Source organism: Microcebus murinus, chromosome 12, assembly GCF_040939455.1.
Source record: "Microcebus murinus isolate Inina chromosome 12, M.murinus_Inina_mat1.0, whole genome shotgun sequence".
In the NCBI taxonomy this organism is placed as follows: Eukaryota; Metazoa; Chordata; class Mammalia; order Primates; family Cheirogaleidae; genus Microcebus; species Microcebus murinus.
The window spans coordinates 90,686,520-90,706,464 of record NC_134115.1 but is presented as its reverse complement, the minus strand read 5'-3'; the positions used below and the strand labels follow the sequence as shown (position 1 = coordinate 90,706,464).

Sequence of the window (19,945 nt, the reverse complement as noted above, 5' to 3'; positions counted from 1 at the left end):
AAGCTGCCACTAACAGAAGGAGGACATGTCACCTGGTGTTGGAAACAGTTGCAGCTCCTGAGACTGGGCTGTAGCACTCGGCTCCCTCCACCCAGAGCGCCACCCTGACTTGCCTTACTTCAGAGTGTCCAGTGATCTTCCCATGTTCTTTGTCCTGGCCTTGACTCCCTCGACATGGCCACAGGAAGTGTTCATATTTAAGATTGCCACCCAGCGTCCCTGGGTGTGACTTAGTTTCTCTTGCTGAGATCTCTTGCTTCAGTATGCGGTTGTACAGCAGAGAGTGGGCTTTCGGAATGCAGTGTCAGTGTGAGCAAGTGCCAGTGTCAGTGTGAGCAAGTGCCAGTGTAATTCATGTCTCCCAGACGTGGGTGCTGCAATCACCAACTCTTTTTCTCCTCCCTGGATTTCTTACAGGCTTGACTGTTGTGATGATGGCTGCTCAGATTCCGTGGTGGGGCACAATGAAGAGGCATCTGGCCACAACGGTGAGACCAAGGCCCCCAGGCCTGGCAGCACCTGGGGCAGCAGTGGAAGCAGAGGAGGTGGAGGCAGCAGCAGCAGCAGCGAGCTTTCCACCCCAGAGAAACCCCCAAACCAGAGGGCAGGACCATTTAGCAGTCGGTGGGAAACTGCCATGGGAGAGCCCTCTGGCAGCATCCCTACAACTGTTGGCTCGCTTCCCAGTTCAAAAAGCTTCCTGGGTATGAAGGCCCGAGAGTTGTTTCGTAATAAGAGTGAGAGCCAGTGTGATGAGGACGGCCTGACCATCAGTAGCCTTTCTGAAACCCTAAAGACAGAACTGGGCAAAGACTTGGGTGTGGAAGCCAAGACTCCCCTGAACCTAGATGGCCCGCACCCATCTCCCCCAACCCCGGACAGTGTTGGACAGCTACGTATCATGGACTACAATGAGACTCATCATGAGCACAGCTAAGGATGAGGGTCAGTGTTACCTTGCGTATTATTGGCACAGAATAGGAGGCGTGAGTGCACGTTTCAAAGCTTTCCTGTCCCAGGGTCTGAGTGGCAAATTCACGTGGTGGAAATGGGATGGAGTCCTCTTGACAGCTGACTGAATGCAGAATGGTGTTTGGATCTGGCATTGAAATGCCTCTTAACCTTCCCTGTGACCCACCCCCAAACCTCTCCTCCATTTACCTAGCAGTGTGTACTAATCCGAGGCCAGTTTGCGTTCCTCAGTAGCTTTATTTTCTTCCTTCCCCCTCAATGGTTGCGTCCTTTGAACCTGTGCAATATGAGGCCAAATTTAATCTTTGAGTCTAACACACCACTTTCTGCTTTCCTGAGGCTCAGATAACTGGGTTGGCTCTCGGTTAGACCAGGCAGTTTGTGGCATTGCAGCTAAGTCTGGCTCCGTCCCTTCCAGGAGGACGCAGCCTGCAAAGCTGATTGTCTCCACATGAAAGCTTTCATGTGAGACGTTTTCACTGCTTTTTGATTCTGAAGTTCAGCATCTAAAGCAGTAGATCTAGAAAAACAGTGGTTTATTCACCCTTACATTCTTTTGGTGGTTCTGATAAGCTTCCTAGAAAGTTCTGTGTGAACAAAAGCCTGTTTGAAAAATCTAGAGCTGGCACTGGGAGACCACACTTACCCTTTGGGAAAGCTCTTGTCCCTTCTTCCCCCACTACCTCTTATTTATTTGGTGTTTGCTTGAATGCTGGTACTATTCTGACCACAGGCTGGTGTGTAGGTGGGAAAACCTGTTCTGTGCAGGAGGCAAGGAGTGGTCACTTGGAGATGTTGCCTGAGAAGCGCTTGTGCTCAAGGAACTCCACCTTCAGGCCAGTCTCAGCTCACTAGATCGTCTCTTCTCTATTTGCCTCCCTCTGTGCTCACACATCCTCTTGTTTATGTCAGCTTCTTTGTGATGCTACAGCAGAAAGGCTCTGGAGGTCCAAAGAGTTTCTTCAGAGTTTATGTGACCATTGTTTCTCAGGCTGTTAGTGTTGTCTCATTATAGTAGGTTCTAGGCCACCAAAAAGGGAGCTGCTTTTTCATACCAATTCCAGCTCTCCAAGGAGCTTGATTTTGTCACACTCTCCCACGTTAGCAATGGCAGAGTAATGTAAAGCAGAGTCTGAGAGAATTTTGACAAAGGCTGACTGTGTGTACCCACTGGGCTGTCTCCACATGCTCCTGAGAGCATGAGGTGACACCAGTCAGCAAACTGGCAGTGGCAGAGAATCCAAACTCAACAAGTGCTCCTGAAATAAATGCTAGAAGCCTAAGAATTGTTGCCTAGTGCCCAGTCTCCTAGCTGAGGCAAGGAGAGAGTTGGTAGGAAAGAGCCAATGATCTTGGTTTTTCTGCTTCCATTCTTTTAGTAAAAAGAATAGAACGGTTCAGTCATAAAGAGATAAAAGAAACTGTAATGGTACGAAATTTTACTGCATATGGAAGCTTTCAGCACATGAAGGTAAAAGTCTTTTCTTTTTTTAAATATGGCAATAAATATTCTAGCATCCCTAGCTAAAGGGAACTAGACCATTAGAGACTCATGTCACCATGGCTATACTGGCAGGAGAAGTGTTCAGGGCAGCGTCCTGGCTGTGACTGATTCCTAGCCCGTGGCAGGGCATGTCCCCAGTTGCTCTGTGCCTGTCACAGTCTGGCCATGGCCGCTGGATGTCCAGCGTGGAGTGTTGGTGATGCCACACATTTAATTTCAGCTTTGTCCAAAGGAAAGCTTAAAATCCAGTATGTTCTGGTTTCCTGGTTCAGTTTTAGAAAAGGAAAATACGAACAAATGCAGAAAGGGAAAAAATGTCATAGGTTAACTATTGAAACTGGCTTTAATTGCTCTCCCCTCCTCAAGCCTGAGAGATCTGTGCCACAGAACAAAGGTACCAGGCACTTAAAGCCTTACCTTAACTGGCAAAGGAAAGATGCCAATGTAGAAAAGAAAAAAACACTTTTAAAAAACTGGCAGGGTATAAAAAAATACAGGGAAGAAAGGAGGCAGCATGGTAAAGTGGACTGAGGCCCAGGCTAGAGGCTTTCAGACGCCTCTGTGCTCAGGGCCCTCGGCACTTGCCTGCTGCCTCCTTTCTTCCCTGTATTTTTACACCCTGCCTGTCCCTTTACAACCAGGGTGACCCAGGAGAGCTCCAGTTCAGGTGCCTTTGATTTCTAGGAGGCTGTGAGTTTTATTCAACCAAGGTTGGGGGATTGAGACCTGGAGCCATGTTGAAGTTACACAACCCCAAAATTTAGGCTTTTATGTTGTGATGGACTCCAGGGTCAATAATAAGGTTTTATTTTGTTTTAGAAGTGATAGACTTGACAAGAGTCCTTGGGTCACTTGATCGTGCTGCAGTGAGTAGATCAAGGATGGAAAGGTGGTAGCAGAACGACTCCTGGGAGACAGTTCAGGCTGGGCAAAGGCATTAGAACAGTTAGTGTTAAGGCAGAGCCCGTCTAGAAACGGACGAAGCAGCTTGGTAATCGTAACTGTCGGGATTGGATGGGCTCCGTCCACAGCTCCCTGTGAGCAAGCAGACCTGTCTGAGCTGTTTGGCCCATGCACATAACCTGCCCTCGTTCCCACCTGACGCTACCCAGGGTCAGCCCAGGCCCCGAGAAGACTGGAGTCTGCTGCTTGTGCAGCACAGAATTTGTTCTAAAAGAAGCACTACAATAAGGGGGGCGAGGGCGACAGGAAGACGTGGAGAAAATGGGTTCCTGAATCTCCTACAGGTAAATAAGCACATGGATCTCTATTTGATAGAACTTTTATGGATTTTTCAAAAGCTTTTGACAGGGTGCTACCATGAAATCTATAAAAATTGTTACTATGGAACTGGAAGAAATATGTGGTCATGAATATACAAAAACTGACTGAAACCTAAAGGTAGGAGGTCAAGGTCATTTGGATCAAGAGATTTTAAAAAATGTACTAGGACCAGTGTTACTAAGGCAGGTGGGCAGGCAGTGACCTTGCTAGGTTTGCCAACAGTTTTTCAGGAGAGAAAACTGCCCAACCTTTGGGAATAAGCTGCAGAAGGTTCTTATTAGGCTCTGTGAGTGGAGAGATGATAGATGAGCTACTTTGCGAGCCAAAATTTATGTGCTGTGGTTAGGGAGAAATAGTCCAAACTATTCATAGAAGGTAAACTGCTGGAGGTCCTGGAAGCCAGTGACAATTAGAAAAATTAGCCCACCAGCCTCGTGGCCGGAGAGGCCAGCACATCACTCGGCATGAGCAGAACGACAGGAAACAAAGTCCCAGGCTCTCATGCTGTCCCTGTCTGCGACAGCACGTGTAGTTGCCAGTGTGTTTTTGAGAAAGATAAAACTCTAGAAGTTGTTCAGAGGAGTACGCATGAAATGGTTGTGGGGCTGAAAGGATCTCTCTCTGTGAGCTGGACCACAGAGGCTAGACTTGCAGTTAAGAATAGAAAGCTGGGTATGTGTTTCTGTGTAGACAATAGAACCGAAGTATGTCGTGACTAGCCAATGTGAATTCTACCAAATACTAGAACATACCACTTGCAGCCAGAAAGAACTGAAAAACAGACAAAAGTACTGCATGAGAAAACTGGGTTTTTCTCACTGGAAGCACTACAGGGCAGGATGAAGTGTGAACGGGCTGGAGGAGGGTTTGGGCAGAGTGAAGCCTCCGTCCAGGGCTGGGTGGAGGAGTATCTGTTGCCCATTCTTCACCAATACTCCTAGATAGTGGTCCCGGGAGAAGCCCCATCCCACCCAGGAGGCCTTGCCTCTCGTGGAGGAGAAAGCTGCCCTGTGTGTGGTGACTCGTGTCGGTGCTCCTCATCTGCTGCGTCTTCACTCTGCGACGTACATGCTTTAAAGTTGACCTGCGATGACTAGGGAAATGTATCTAGTCTGAAGATGTTCGTGTATGTTTACATCCAGAGTTCTGTGTGACACGTGCCCCCTGACCCTTCTCCCAGATCGCTGCAAAGTCATTGATTGCACTTGATTAAGTTCTTGTTTGTAGGTAAAAGAACAAGTTTAGGCTGGGGACTGGCCCCTAGGCTGCTGCTGTGACCCTCGTTCCCACGTAGCTCCTTTCCCTGTCTGGAACCTTCCATGTGCCCAAGGGATTGTGTTTCCATTTTTTCCATGCTGTCCTACAGTCCAGTCTGTACGTGCTCACCTGAGAGAAGAGTGGCTGTAGCTACAAGGAAACCTGCCTGGGATAGTTGAGCACCGCCACCCACAACTGCTTTTGGTCTTAAAATGAGTAAATGAAGGCAGAGGAGCTTTCTCCCTCCTTCCCAATGCCACAAAATTATCCATCTTCTGGGATAAGTAGGCTGCTTAACCATTGGAATAGATCTTTTAGAGGAGAGACCCTAAGAGTTTGAGAACCCCCAGACCAAGCCCTCCCTTCCCTTCCCCACCTCCACACAGTGTTTGGACAGGAGGGTACGGTGCTGCTCTGTGTAGCAAATACTTTGGCTTATCAAAGAGGCAGCCAGGCATTTTGCACTAGGAAGAATCAGTGATCACTTTTCAGAAGACTTCTATGGACCACAAATATATTACGGAGGAACAGATTTTGCTAAGACATAATCTAATTTTTATAACTCAATCATGGATGAACCATATGTGGCTAACTTGCAGTTTGAAGGGGTCCCATCAGTGAAAAGAAACAGGTTTTTTAAACTGACTGCTCTTAGTTAAATTGAAGAAAGTCATCTCTGGTCAAAAGGTTTAAACTTTCCCACCTCGATCTTAAAAGCATGTCAAACAATCCACATCAGATGCCATAAATATGAACTGCAAGAGAAAATGGTACAATCTTAGTGAATGGGAATTGGAATCAAAAGGGTTTGCTGTCCTTCTTAGAATGTTCTAAAATGTCAAGGCAGTTGCTTGTGTTTAACTGTGAACAAATAAAAATTTATTGTTTTGCACTACTCTGCTGTGTTGACCTGGAGTGACTTATGCTGGCCTTGGAGACTTAGAGGTGAAGTGCAGCACTAGTCCAGAGATACAGAAGCACGAGGGTCTTAGCTTTGAGTCACTGGAAGAGGGGCTGACAAATAATAGAGTCAAGCTTTTGTCTCTAAGGCCTGTTTTGTTCTGGTAAATTATGTGGCACACAGCCATAAATTCTATCTTTTTTTTTTTTTAATTTATTTATTTTTTTACTTAGCCTTGCCTAAGCAAGACTTCAAAAAATTTGGTTACCAACTCATAACTGTTTCTCTCCACGGAAATCTTTAGTAAAAGGCGAAAGATTTATTCGTTTTGAAGAGAAACCAGAGTATCATAAATTCTATCTTTATCTGCCTCAAATTCGTGCTCTTCCCCAAAGAATGGCCAAGTGTATGGTGGGGGAGAGGGTGACTTGAGACTTCTCTACCAGAGAAAGCCCCAAAACCAGGGGGCCTACAGAATCTGTGCTGCCCCTGGCCTTGCCTTTGGTGCTTGCATTCCTGGTGGTTGGCCAGCACGTAAGGTTTCCTCTAGTCCCTTTGGTGGAACCCCACTGGCAGGTGTCCCAGAGCTCGCTCGCTAACCCTGAGCCATGCTGGTTGTGTTTTGTGAGTATGCCAAGGAAGCAGTTGCAGCTACCATCACCACCTTCTCCATGCCCTTTAAGGCTTTGGAAAAAGGCTGAAAACTGCGCCTTTACCAATGTCAACATCTACCCTGGTTTAGGATCTCTCGGCTTGGAACATACACGTAAGGAGCAGCCTGTCTGCTCTGTCTGTAGTGTGGTTTTCAATTGCTTGCTTTCTGCCTGGCTGTCTGGAAATCAGTATTGCTCTGCCCATTTTAATGGTGGAAGCAACTCCTTTGAGACAAAGACTCAGAGCAGGCAGGTTTCAGTTTGTCTTGAAAATTCAGATTTTCGTGTCTGAATAGATCTCTTAACTAGACTTTCCACCCTTGGAGAAATGTCTCAGTGCTGGCCCTCTGCGGATCGCTGGCATGAACCTCTTAGAAGTGGACTCTTTCTAGAGATGGGCATGGGTGTGCACCTGACTAGAGTGGTTTCTCTCTGCTGTCTGCTTGTGGTTCTGCTTGTGTGGCTATTGCCCAGTGTCCTTGGATGTCTTAGGAGAAATATAGATTTTCTTTCAGGGACAAATCCCAGGAAACCAAGCCAGTCAGAGAGGTGGTAGAACACTTTATTCTTGACTGTCTCTCCCTGAGGAAGCAACAATACAGAAGCTAAGTCGTCCCCTGTGAAGGGAAAAACCAACAGTCAGACTTACTTTGGGCAAGTTCAGAAGCCAGGGACACATTTTATAATGTTTGGGGGTTGACTGTGATGTGAAAACCAGGACATTGTCCTCATACAGGAGCCATAAAATCAGAATTCTTCCAGCCTCTGGCATGGTCCCCCTCTCCCAAGTAAAGGAGGGGAAGGAGGTGGGTTTGTTCCTCTTTGGCTTTGGTCCAGAGAACTAAAGACATTGAGGACTTCGACATGCTGACCCTCACTTCATCCTGGAGGCGGGAGCATCCTGTCTGGCAGACAGAGCGTGTGCCTTGCCTATGGCTGTGGCTGGTTGGTAAGGCAAGGAGCTAGGTGCTCTCCTCCAGCTTGACAGCTCACTGCAAAGCTGGGGCCCGGAGGTTGGCCAGGCCTGGCACCGTGGTGGGTGTGGCTCAGAGAGGACCTGGGGGTGCAGCTCAGTGTCCTTCCTCATTACCAGATTTCCTGGGACACCCTCTACCAACACTACATTTTGGGCAACTCGTATAAGTGGGGATCCTCTTCATCAGCACAGAGCCTGACGCTTAGAGGCAGAAAAGTTAGAAGTTAAAGCAAGAGAGGGAGAGAGTTTCTCAATAATATATTGGCTGATCTCTTTTGGAATTAGTAAGTGGCAGGGACTGTGGGCACAAAAGAAAATGGATCAGTCAGTAGAAAGCAAATTCCATAACAAAGCACCCCTCCACAGAGCAGGCCCCTGGTTTTGAGTTACAGTTTCCCACCAGGTGGTCTCCAGGGAGGTTTAGAACATCCTTTGTCTTTCCCCCTGTCTCTTGTGAGTTGCCTATACTTGTGTTTTCTGAACAAAAGCTGGGTGCCTGTGGTCTGGACAGGACGAGTGGCTCTCCCCGTGGTTTCCTGGAGTGCCCAGGGCTCACTCACAGGCTGCAGCGTTTTGCGGGGCAGCTTCTCTGAGTGGGCGATCCATTCTTTCATTAAGTCTAGGACGATGGGGATGAGGCTGACCACGCCTCCGTAGTGGTTCCTGGCCTCGTCACAGCTGAGATGGTTCACCACGTCGTGGGGGTATCTGCAAGATGGCAAGAGGGGCCAGCTGAGCCCACGCTCCAGGGACTCACCATACGGTGGCACAGAACTGGACACACACCATGCTTAGGCTCTGCGTCCCCGGAGATTCTGGTTTAGTAGGTTTGTGGGCCGGGAGCCCCAGGTGTGAGTTGTGAACCACTAACCTATGGTTTGTAGAGACCTGGGTTAGGGGCAGAGGAACCTGCTGGTCCCATCCCCTTGACCCATCTACAGAACTGCCTCAAGCCTCGGGCACATTGTGCTGGGGGTTCTCTGAGGAGGACCTGCAGTCGCGGTGCTCCTGCACCCGCTCCTTTGCGTATCAGTGAGGGCCTCTGTGGGCTTCTGGGAACAACTGCTCTATCACCCCTTCTCCCTTTGCTTGGTGCTAACTCCATGAGACGGGTCCTATGACCAGTTTTAAAGAGGAGGTTTCACTGAGTCAGAGTCACTCCAGCAAATTCATGGGGACTAGGGTTTCCTGCTCGGGGCAGTCTGGGCAGTAGTCATTTGATCCACACGACAGAGGAGAGGAAAAGCGCAGCCACTGCCCTCTCAGCAAAAGCCTCCCACAGGCACATGACGAGGCCTCAAGAATGGGACCAGAAGGGACTTACCTTGCTCTAAGGTTGCTTAAGTCGTTGCTTTGGCTAACAAGGGTTTTGCCTTTCTCGAGGAGGTTATTGGTGACCGGGGTGCCCGAGTGCAGGGCCTCGAAGCGCTGGCAGAGCTTGTTCAGGTCCGAACAGATGTCCAGGAACATGAGCAGGATCCGCCGGTCCGTGGAGTTGTTGCAGTAGTGTTCCATATAGCTCTGCACCTGCAAAGACCAACATGGCGTGAGCTGGGGAGATGCCAACCATGCCCTGGCTGGCTTATGGGCAAACATCCAGGAGCACCCGCCCTGTTCCCTCCCACCCTCCCAGACCCATGGCGGGGATGAAAACGATGCTTCAGCATTTTAACATACAGACCATCGTATACAGTTAACATCAAGCGTCCCAGGCTGCACACAAAGTGCTTTACAGGCCTGGTCTTGCTCCTCACCTAAACCCTCCACGCTGAACAGATACCTTTTTAAATCTTCATTTCACAAATGAGTATCATGAATGTTGGAGGCTCAGAGAGGTGAAACAACCTGCTCATGGCACCCACGGTAGAGGCTTAGCTGGATTTTGCCCCAACTCAGTGGCTCTGAGCCCATGCCCCTCTGTCAGTCCCCATGTCACTTAACCCAGCCACCTCCTCAAGCAAAGGGGACTGCTCCCTTCCCTGACTTTTCATGTCATGGTCCCATTTAGAGGACCCACGCTGTGTTGGGCCTCCCATACTGAGGAAACAGAAGGAACAGGAATCCTCTGGGCTCTAGCTGTACTGTACTTACAAGGTAGAGAAAGGAGGGACAGGTCGCTAAGTGGAGCTGGGGAAAATGATTATCCATGTGAAGAAAATCAAGTCAACTCTAGAAGGATCAAGGGCTTAAATACCAAAAATAAAACTTTAAAACTCCCATGTGAATATGTTTCAGATGTAGAAGTATGGAAACCTTTCTTAAGCCATAAAAGGTACTAACTAAAAATATCGATACTCTGATCTGTTTTCAGCTCTTTTCCTTGGTAGGGGGATGGGTCCCTCTCGCGCCAAACTCTTTCTCCGGGGCTGCCCTGGGCCACCCAGTGACTCTGCTTCTCGTGGGTGGGCCAGGCCGGGAGGCCTGATCTTGTGTTGGGGAAACTGGCTCTGGTCTAGGCCAGATTAACCGACCCATTCCACAGCCAAACAGTTCTACTCTCTGTGATCTGATGGTGGAGTAGGGGGTGGGGAGGGGCACCTGCAGCCTCAAGGGCACATGTGACCCTCCAGATCCCCAAGTACAGCCCCTCAGCTGAATCTAAATTTTACAGAACAAATCCTTTTATCAAAGGGATTTAATTTCTGTGAAGTCTGGATTCAGTCAAAAGGCTGCATGCACTCAGGGATCCAGAAGGCCACATGTTGCCCCACCCCCACCCCAAAATTTCTATGTCTAACCCAGGGTTTCCGTGCTGCAACCAGTTGCTTTCTGTTGCTAAGGGATGGCTTCCCAAGTAGTCCGAAGTGGTTCCTTCCCAAGCGTTGCCAGGTCCACAGCAGCTTTGTAAGGGGGGAGAGGCTTTAGACTCACACACTCCTGCGGGGGCAGCTGTGGGGAGCAAGGAGGAGGAGCCTGCCCCACGTTGTAACTACAACAGAGCAGCAGGCAGCCTTTGGACACCTGGTTCAGGGAGGGCAGGTGACAGAGTCAACACTCCAGATGAAGAGTCGGAATACAAGGCCATGCTTACCAGAAGCCTTCGGTTGAACCTAAGGCAAGAAGGCCACTCCTTTCTGTGCAGGAGGAGACCGGCAGGGGTCCCACAGCGCTGATGTAGACTCGGCGGTGGGGGCTGTACTTTTGGGTAGTGAAAACCTGTCCAGTGCCCTTAGAAGGCTGAGCTGCTGGGGGATGGGCAAAAGGGATGTAGCCAGCTTATTTTCAGATAGTTCAGGGGCACATGCTTGTGCACATGGGGCTAAATGTTCCAAATTGGTGAATCTAGGTGAAGGTTATATGGGTGTTTTTTTTCCCATACATTTAACACGTTTCAAGTTTGAAAATCGAGGGAGATATCTTAGAAAAGCTAGAGAAAAGTTTTTAAAGATGTTGCCAGCAAGGGTTGGTTGTTCTCCAAGACCCTGCTTCTCCTAAGCAGTTCTGAGCCCTGAACCGCATTCCCAGCCCATCTCTGAGTAGTCACCCTTTATCTTTTCAGTCCCAGGTCTGGCCTGTGTGTGTCCTGACCACGTTGCAGCTCAAGCCCCTAACTTCCTGGAAGGCTCATTTGGTCTTGAGGCCTCCAAGTCCTACTAAGTGACTTTGACAGCAGCTAACCTCAAGGAGATGCAAGTTGAACAAAAACATCTGCAAAAGTGACTAGGGATGTGCTTAGTATGTTTCTCAAACCCCAGCAGAATCTGATGGGAGGGACCATATCTGTCTGGTCACCGACAAATCCCATTTCCCATGGATGATTTCACTGGATCCACATAATACGAGGAAACTGAGGCTCCGAGAGGTCAACTCACTGACCCAATGTGACAGCGGTGGCATGTGGTAGAGCCAGGATTTACACCTGGCTGGCTGAGTCTTGCCCACATCTTTAACGCTGTGATATTCACTTTCATATTTGGTGGTGGGGGGGGGGGGAATGAATGAATGACTCATTGCACCAGTTAGGATCTGGGTCCTGATTTGGGCACAGTGCGCTTCCCATCTCTGAGCCTCAGTTGTCTTGAGAGGGGACGGAGCTTCCTGAGGCCCTGGAATTGGGAGCCTGGCAAGTCCCTCGTGACCCCACCCACTCGCCCGTGGCCATTGCCAGGGGCGCCACCTGTCCAATGCTGGAGATGGGCCGGATCTTGTCGTGGGCGTTCTCCCTGCAGTGCTCCAGAGCAGCGATGAAGGTGAATTGTTGCTGCTGGAAGAGCTTGTACTTCTGCTCGATGCTGCGAAGGGATTCTTTCACCTCATTCATCGTCCTCCTCCACGGTCACATGGGAGAGAAGGGATCTAAGGGGCAAGGGGAGCACCATGAGATCCCGGGGCCAGACACACAGCCCACCTCCAGAGGGAAGGATGCTCCGGGGAGGACGCCCACGGCCCCTCTGTGTGGGGCATTGTGCTGAGTGTCCCCCACAGCCCTGAGTGGCAGGGGCTGTTTTCATCCCCACTTCGCTGAGAAGAAACCCCGGGAGGCGACCTGCTCAAGACCCCCCAGGTTGTCCACGAGAGAGCTACGCCTGACCCTCAGCATTTACCCCCTGTGGACACAGTGTTTGCCATGAAATGTGACTTCCTGCCCTCGGCTGGTCCTCAGTTTCTCCAGATTGTGGGTAACACACACACAACCTTGAGTGTGGCGTCAGCAAAGCCTCGGATCAAGGGCTATGCCACAGATGTAAAACCGGCTGATTATCAGTTTGGACCACATTATTTTAAAACATCTGCCCACCCTGCAGTCAGTGGGTATTCTTTCCCGGGAGCTAAGCAGGGAGAACAGTCGACACTTGCTTATCTAGTCTGAGAAGATTGCAGTCTCCCTGCTCCGCGCTTGGGGCGGGACCCCTGATCGCAGGTCTGTTGATTCCGCGGGCAGGGCTGGTGGCTGGCGGACTCCTCCCTGCTCCAGTGTTAACCAGTCAGAATCACCCTGATTGGTAACATTAACGCTGCGGGGAGTGATCTCTTTTGGTACCTCACACACTGTCCCTGCCTGTCACGATTGGGGCAGTCCACACGAGTCTAGAATCCTGTGAGCAGAAAAGGCTGTGGGTTCTACACTCTAGATCATCACAATTCTGCTGAGCACGTGCTTTGGACCACTTCTTTATATAATCTAAGAGCTGGAAGGGATCTCAGTAGGTCAACTCCTTTCAACTAGGGGGGAAACTGAGGTTCAGAGAGAAAAGACCTGCCTGGGGCGTCGTATCAAATTTGTTCGAGACACTCTGGGTCCCAGGCGTCTTGAGACTTAACCAGCATCCTCATTGCTGCCACATCCAGCTGTTCCTCCACTGCCACCAGCACACATGGAGTCCAGGCTCGGACACACCAGCTGGTGCCACCTGAGCAGGGGTCAGAGGAGGCTGTGCCAAGGTAGGGTCTGAGTGAGATGAAGTGGAAGGGGCTAGAACACCCGGTGAGGACTAGAGTGGGGAAGGCATGTTCAGGCTCCAGGCAGTTCCCAGGCAGAGAGGAACAAGAACAGGATACAGCCTGGAAGCATTTCTTTCCGCTGGGCCCAGAGCAAGGCTGGATCTGGGGTGGCGGGGGGTCTCTATGGCAAGAGGAGATGGCCTCGGGGGAACGAAAGGAAACACAAGAATAGACCAGAAGATGCCTCCCCGAAATGATGGGTGAGGTAAGTCAGAGAACTTGCAGAACACGGGGCAAGAGGCCCTTGAGCGGGGCGGAGCCCAGCCATGGAGCTCAAAGGAAGCAAGGCTGCCTTAGAGGAGCCACCTCAAGAGGGACCTCAACAGTCACACCGCACACAGCTGGGGGGCCTGCTGGGAATACAGAGAGCACTTCGGAGGCAGGAGCCACAGCGCAGTGTGGCCAACAGACACGGAGGCGCTCCGGCTCCCTGGGGTGGGCCAGGGCCTCCTTCCAGCTAGGCTGCCGGAGGGAAGGGCCACAGGGTTGCGGGAGTGGGTGGGGACCAGGGTTTCCTGAGCACCTGCCATACTCTGGGCTGGTCCCTCCTCCCCGGGGGAGCAGACACGCTGACCGGGCGCAGTGGTTTTCTGTTGCGCTTCCTATGACGTGAGGCTCACGGAGGCCCCACTAGGGTCAGGCGAGGGAGGTACTCACCTCCACGCGGGATTGAAGGGAGTGGCAAAAAACTCAGCAATCCAGATACAAATATTTTAAAAACTAAAACTTAGCAGAGTCCCAAAGGACAAAATAATCAGAATTCTTAGAGAAACAGGATTGCTGTGCGTGCCATACTGGAGCCTGAGGCAAAGGGAACAATCAGTGATACTGATCCTGTCTTTATTGAAATTTCTGGTTTTATTTCAAATGGACTTTTGGCACTAATTTTGATTTTTAAAGGATATGGCATTACAATACTTATGATTTTTTCTGCATTTCCCCCCCCCCAAACTTTATGCTAAGGTGGGTGCCTCACTTGCCACCTCATCTTGGCCCAGGGCTCACAGGTGACTCCGAAGGCAAAGCCCCAGAAAAGCCGGAGAGTGGCACACAGGTAGGTTCCCAGGGAGGAGGGGAGTGTGCCCTCTTGGCCTGGCCTTTCCCCATCATGCTCAGAGCTGCGGTTGGTGGCGGTTGAGAAGGCCCTGCGGTTACACAGGCCCAGTTCCAATCCTGGTTCCACCCCTTCTTGCCGACTTTGGGCAAACTGATTGTCTCAGAGCCTCAGTGTCCTAACGTGCTGCAGGGAGACAACAGCGTCAGCCTCCCAGCCTCGGGGTTAGCATCACACGAGACAGGTGTGGGCCCTGGAGCCGGGAATGTGGTGGGGCCCAGTCATTGGCGCCATCGGTGCTACTGTGATCAAAGCATGCATGCAATGGTGAGGGAACGCACAGCAGGCCTGGTGGGTACCTCAACGGCAGCAGGGGCTGCTGAGGGCTAGGCCTCCTGGAGGAGAGAGGTTCGAACCTAGACTTGAAAAGGCAGGCCTTGGAGAGTTGGAGCAGGTGGGTGGTGGGCGACCCTGGGCTAGAGGGTTGGGGGACAGGTACATGGGAACATTGTCAGCAGGTGCAGAGAAGACAATAGATGGGGTCAGGCTGAGGGACCTTGGGTGTGAGGCTATCTGTTTGGAAGAACACTGAAGGCTTCTAAGCCAAGGGGGTAGAAAGCACCTCGCGCATTCATTGACTTGTTTGTTCATTCTACATGCCGGGTGCTATCAGGTGCTGGGCTGTCCAGCATTGGACAGACTAGACCAGATTCCTCACCCTAGAGGCAGACAATGCTCACAGTGAAATGCACAGTCTGTCAGATTTGGAGGACATGAGCAGGGAAGCGGCGGGGACCTTAGGGAAGTGGGCCATTTGCAGGAGGAGGCTGGGTACGGGCAGGGTAAAGTAGAGCCACACACCGGCCCTCAACGATATCCTGGCCTGAAGAAGGGTGCTCGCTCCAATCCTCCCGAGAGCAGCAGGTCACTGCCAGGGCTCTGAGACATGCATTATCTCAAGCCCTCGCCACAGCCCTAGAATAGGGTACCACGATTATCCCCACACGACAGATAATGAAGCTGAGGCCAGATAAGGAAGTGTGCAAGCCAGGACTTGCCGATAAGTTAGTCAAGGCTCTCAGCTTGGACACTTCCCTTCCCCCTTCTCTCCCTCAAAGATGGCCTTAAAGACAAAACAGACCAGACATCAGACTGACTTGGCAGGGGTAGGAGGAGGACACCAAGGGCCTGCAAAGCTGCCAACTTCTCCTAGGGTTCATCCACTAGGTACAGCCCTGGGTCTCACTTCTACTCCCTCTAGACTTTTCATCTTCCCCATTCCAAAGCAATAAGGACTCACATTCAGGGGGCTATCCTTTGTGTGCCCAGCTGCCTGCCACCCTCCTGGGCCTTCCAAGTTCTCCAGGGATACAGTGCTACCTTGGCTGGTGGCCCCAAGAGTCCCTGAGAGCAAAACTGACTCTGTTCTTGATCCTAGTGACTTGTGACATGCACACCAGGAATGTCACGAGAGGAGCTGTAATAAGCTATCCAAAGTGATCATCCCTTGAACCACAGCCACTACAGCCACATTGGTGTGGATGAAAGGCACAGGGTGCAGGCACTTTTCAATCTGGGGGAGGAGGAGGGAGGGAAAAAAATGATTACCCAATAGGTTTTGGGCTTTAATTGATTTGTATTTTTTCCAGGCTGCTACAGAAGATTAAATCATGGTATGAAAAGTGCCTAGGGCTTAAAATAAATGAGGAGAAAGGCAAGTCATTTCAGAAATGTCCAGGAAGCAAACTGAACCTCTCCAGTGCAAATTGCAGGCTTGGTTGTTGTATTCTTTGTTCAGGGGGAGGCAGCTTCCTTTTCTTCCATGGCTATCTTTACAGGTGGGTTTGACAAGCCTGCCAAGGTGGGCACACTTTGAGGAAGCGGTTGGGGGGGAAGAGGCAACACTGCTGCTTTTTACCATTGGGGGGCATTCCTCTGGGCTGCTGACTGCTAGCAAAGGGCGTTGGCTGCCCTCGGGATGCCTAGTTCAAGCCCTGGCCCTGCCTCTGATTTTAACCAGAGACCCTAGGCCAAGATTTTCCCCCTTCCTAGGCCTTAGTTTATCCATCTGTAAAATGAGGCAGTTTAGATTACAGGCTCTTCAAGAGAGGGGACTTCTGATGCTAATGCTCTATGATCAACAACTGAGAAAAGAAACCCAGAAAGGGGAAATGATTTACTCAAAGGCACCCAGCCAACTGCTCTTCACTGTTCTGATCCTCTAATTTCTCATCTGTCCAACGGGAATGAAGGTGCCTATTTCACAGGGTTGTTGCAAAAATTAAATGAGATACTACTACTAATAGCAGCCCCCATGTATTGTGTGCTCACTGCATGTCAGGTGCTAATACTTAAGAAGAGGAGCTCATGAGCCCCCCCTTCCATAGTCCCCACTTCACAGGGGAGGGGAGGGAGGCACAGGACAGGTCAACGGCGTGCCCAGCTCCCACTGCTCGTAAGAAGTGGAGCCGGACTTGAACTTGGGCTGTCGGTATTGGTTATGCCTACCCCTGCTCCGTGAGGCACACAGACAAGTTTGTGGAGAGCACAGTGTAAGAGTTCAACTAACAGTCCGTGCACTAGAGCGCCCAGTGCTGCGACCACCACCAGGCCACCCCGGCCCTCGGGAACCAACACGACTCACAGAGCTCCCTCCCCCGTCGCGTCTCGCCCCGACTCCCCCTTCACCCCGCGGCCCCCCACCTTCCCCTCTTCCTCCACGGTTTCCGCGCCCCGGGCCGGCGAGGACCGCCCTCGGCCCCCTTTACCCTTGCGTGTCTACGAGCGTCGCCGCTTCTCAGAGACCCAGAAGCTGGGGTGACTCGTGGGTGTCTGGGGCCCCCAGGCGCAGGGAAGCCCTTTCCAGGACCTGCGAGGCGGGCTGGGGGTGCGGACGTCGGCGGGGGCGGGGCCGCAACCCGATTGTTGCAGCGGGGACCATAGCAATGGGGTCACGTGGCCGCGCCGCCCCACCTGGGCCCCGGAGGTGGGGTCCGCCCGGGCTCGGACGCTGGGCCCTCGGCCCTGCGGCCCGTCCCATGGACGCCTCTCCCCCACATCTATTCCAGCCTCTTCATTTTAAAGACGGGGAAACTGAGGCACGGAGAGCAGAGCCAGAGCCGGCCCACGAAGCTTCCGCCGCCCGGGCCAGGGCGCAGTGACTGACCCAGAGGCCGCCCGGCCCCGCTCGGCCCCTCGCGGTGTTGCGGGGTCTCCGCGCTGGGGGAGCCCGGCCCGGGGCAGCCCTGACCCTAGAAGGCGCAGGTGGAAGCGACCTGTGGGCGTCGCCCGTTAAGATGCGCGGACGACGGGGAGAGGCCGGGGGAGGGGAAAGGACTAGTCCAGGTTGCCGAGCTAGTTGCCGAGGGCGGCGGGGCTGGGGAGCGCGCGGGAACCCGGGGCCCGGGCCGAGGTCTGTGGGCGGGGCCTGCCGGGGCGGCGCGCGGTGATGACGCAGGCGGCGCGGCGGCCCTAGCGACGCGGTTACTAGGGAGCGGCGCGCCGCAGCGGCAACATGGATGCGACCACGGCCCCGCACCGCATCCCAGCGGAAATGCCCCAGTACGGGGAGGCGAACCACATCTTCGAGTTGATGCAGGTGACCCGGGTCTCCCTGCCCTGTCACGACGCAGGCGGCGGCGGCGGGGGAGCCTCTATCGCGATGTCGGGGGCGCGACGAGACCTGCAGCCGGGGGGCCGAGTTGCTCGCTCACGAGGCAGCCCACCTCGGGGGTGCCCCATTCTTTGTGTCGCTGTGACCCCTCGGGCGCCCTCGGGCTGAAGACCCCCCTCCCCGGCCCTGCCCGGTTTGCCCCGGGCGGAGCCTGGTGGGAGGAAGGGGAGCAGGCCACGGAACGGTCGCCCGCACACCCTGACAGCCACTCGGGCCAGGATGTGGTCCTGGCTCTGCCGCCAGGTGGCCTTCTGGTCTGTAACAAGGCCCTGCCTTTTCTCAGTTTCTCCCTCTGGAAAATGCTGGGTTGCAAGAGGTGGCCTTCAGGGCGCTCTTCCGCGCTGGCAGTTCCCAGTCTGTCGAATTGTATGGGGCAGCCTCTCAGTACAAGTTCGGGAGCTGGAGGTGTCCGAGTTAAAGGAGGCATCCCCATCCTCTGAGGTGGCCACCTCCAGGAACAGCAGCATTGCCCATCCTGACCCCTTCTCAGGGCCAGGTGCCCGACAACTCCGAAGCGCTCATCCTGGGTTCCAGGCCTGACAGGCCCCCACCTCACCGTGTGACCGCAAAGCCCTAGGTCCCACCCCCACCCCCAGCCTGTGCCCCTGTTTTCCTTCTGCAGCCAGTGGAGGAAATAAAGGCTTTTAGGAGCTGGACTGGAAGAGCTCTCAGCCACTCAAAGGTTTCGAGGGCCAAAGGGAAACTGGAGCTCAGTTTCCAGAACATGTGTCTGCTTCTGGGGGTACACCCCATCCGCAGAGGCACAGCCATGTTTATGCCTGTGGTCGTGTGACCTCCGACCTGCACACTAGGGAGCTGAGTCCATCTCTCAAGCAAACATATGCTTCCTTTGGAAAGTGTTAACTGACAGAGGGAGAGATTCCTAAAACTGCTTGACTGTCCAATCACAAATAAAATAGCTAGGTATTGTAGAAGTTGGCAGGTGGTGGGTAGGACGGTGGAGCTCCTGGGGCCCCATGGTCTGCTCTAGAGAACCTGGAGTGTCTTCAACAGCAATTGTCAGAGGAACTGCCCAACAAAGCTTTTAGTCCAGTATTCCAGTCCTTAGTCATGTGTGTCTTCCCTCCTTGGTTTTGACCTTCTCCATTTTTTATAGTTTTTATTTTATTTATTTAGAGACAGGGTCTTGCTCTGTTGCCCAGGCTGGAGTGCAGTGGCACCACCATAGCGCACTGTAGCCTGAAACTCCTGGGCTCAAGAGATCCTCCCATCACACCCTCCCAAAGTGCTGGGATTAAAGGCATGAGCCACTATGCCCAGCCTACTTCTTATTTTAAAATGATTTTAAACTTATAGGAAGTTAAAAAATAGTATAGGTTTCTGGTCTGCCCTTCCTCCAGGCTTCCTCAGTGACCACCTCTAACATAACTATAGTGCATGGTTAAAGCCCGGAGGCGACACTGGCACAATATGGCTGCCTGGACATCAGGCCTTATTTAGATTTTGTCCATTTTTCCCTGCACTCATTTGTTTGTTGTATCTACAGTTCTATGAAATTTTATCACATGTATAGATTCACATAACCATGGCCACATTTTCATTTCAACTCAATCATTTCTTGAAATCAACGCACTTTTTAAAAAATTAAGTAACTTCTTTTGCTCCATCCTAAGAAATATCCTCGAAATTATACATCTGATGCAGTTTTTCCAGTACACATTAAATATGCAACTACTTAAAAACGAAATGAAAAATATTCACGTGTAAACCGTCTAGAATCATGTCACACAATTGCATCGGCAATATACAAACATGAATTTTGTCCAACTGTGCCACTGAACATGTGGGGAAGCTGAGGCCCAGAGAAGGGAAGGAACTTGCTGGCGAGATATAGCCGGGACTAGAACCAGGATGTCTCCCAGTTCAGTGCTCTTTTTAGTGCCCCACACTCTGTCTTGCCCCAGAGGGGGAAAGCCCCTCCCTGCTCATCCCTAGGGCGGAAGGATGCCCCTTATGACAGCAGCCCAGCTCCTGCCAGCTGCACAGTTCATTTCCGTGCCATTTGTTCTGCAGCCCTAAAAGCAGCTTCCCTTGATATGTTTGCTCAGTTGGATTAGATGGCCAGGATATCCCAGGACTATTTAGATATCTGACGGGTAAATATTCTGTCCCATTCTAGAGGGACGCAGGTAATAGTAATGGCCGTGTCCCCCAGCAGACATCTGCACTGGGCATCTGCTGTTACTATGCCAGGCACTGGGGTGCCAG

The 19,945-nt window shown here is 51.9% G+C and overlaps 3 protein-coding genes and 1 non-coding gene across 14 annotated transcripts in view; 2 read left to right on the top strand and 2 right to left on the bottom strand.

The window, feature by feature from the left end:
• Window positions 1-5,912, top strand: part of TSC1 (TSC complex subunit 1) — a 53,062-nt gene extending 47,150 nt beyond the window's left edge. For 8 of the 9 annotated variants that reach the window (XM_076009150.1, XM_012744100.3, XM_076009149.1 and 5 more), the window contains exon 23: window positions 418-5,912. In XM_076009150.1, coding sequence (XP_075865265.1) covers window positions 418-937 — 520 coding nt within the window. In that variant the 3' untranslated portion in view covers window positions 938-5,912. The remainder of the gene's footprint in view (window positions 1-417) is intronic. The other variant, XM_076009151.1, reaches the window with a different exon arrangement.
• A 237-nt stretch (window positions 5,913-6,149) lies between these two features.
• On the bottom strand, window positions 6,150-6,266 carry LOC142874633 (U5 spliceosomal RNA). Its single transcript, XR_012922292.1, has one exon. It is a non-coding gene; the product is annotated as a U5 spliceosomal RNA (small nuclear RNA).
• Window positions 6,267-7,119: 853 nt separating this feature from the next.
• SPACA9 (sperm acrosome associated 9) lies at window positions 7,120-16,965 on the bottom strand. Of its 3 annotated transcripts, XM_012744110.3 has the most exons (5): window positions 16,812-16,960; window positions 11,665-11,843; window positions 8,872-9,074; window positions 8,108-8,255; window positions 7,120-7,188 (listed from the first exon to the last, which is right to left on the bottom strand). In XM_012744110.3, exons 2-5 carry the CDS (start codon window positions 11,806-11,808, stop codon window positions 7,177-7,179), a joined length of 507 nt encoding a protein of 168 aa, XP_012599564.1. In that variant the 5' UTR covers window positions 11,809-11,843; window positions 16,812-16,960; the 3' UTR covers window positions 7,120-7,176. The 3 variants fall into 3 exon arrangements, with proteins under 3 accessions (XP_012599564.1, XP_012599560.1, XP_012599559.1); XM_012744106.3 differs by having other exon boundaries at window positions 7,120-8,255; window positions 16,747-16,965; XM_012744105.3 differs by having other exon boundaries at window positions 7,120-8,255; window positions 16,812-16,963.
• Window positions 16,966-17,507: 542 nt separating this feature from the next.
• AK8 (adenylate kinase 8) overlaps window positions 17,508-19,945 on the top strand; it is a 132,515-nt gene continuing 130,077 nt past the window's right edge. Inside the window, exon 1 of the mRNA XM_012744104.3 lies at window positions 17,508-17,641. Coding sequence (XP_012599558.1) covers window positions 17,558-17,641 — 84 coding nt within the window. The 5' untranslated portion in view covers window positions 17,508-17,557. The remainder of the gene's footprint in view (window positions 17,642-19,945) is intronic.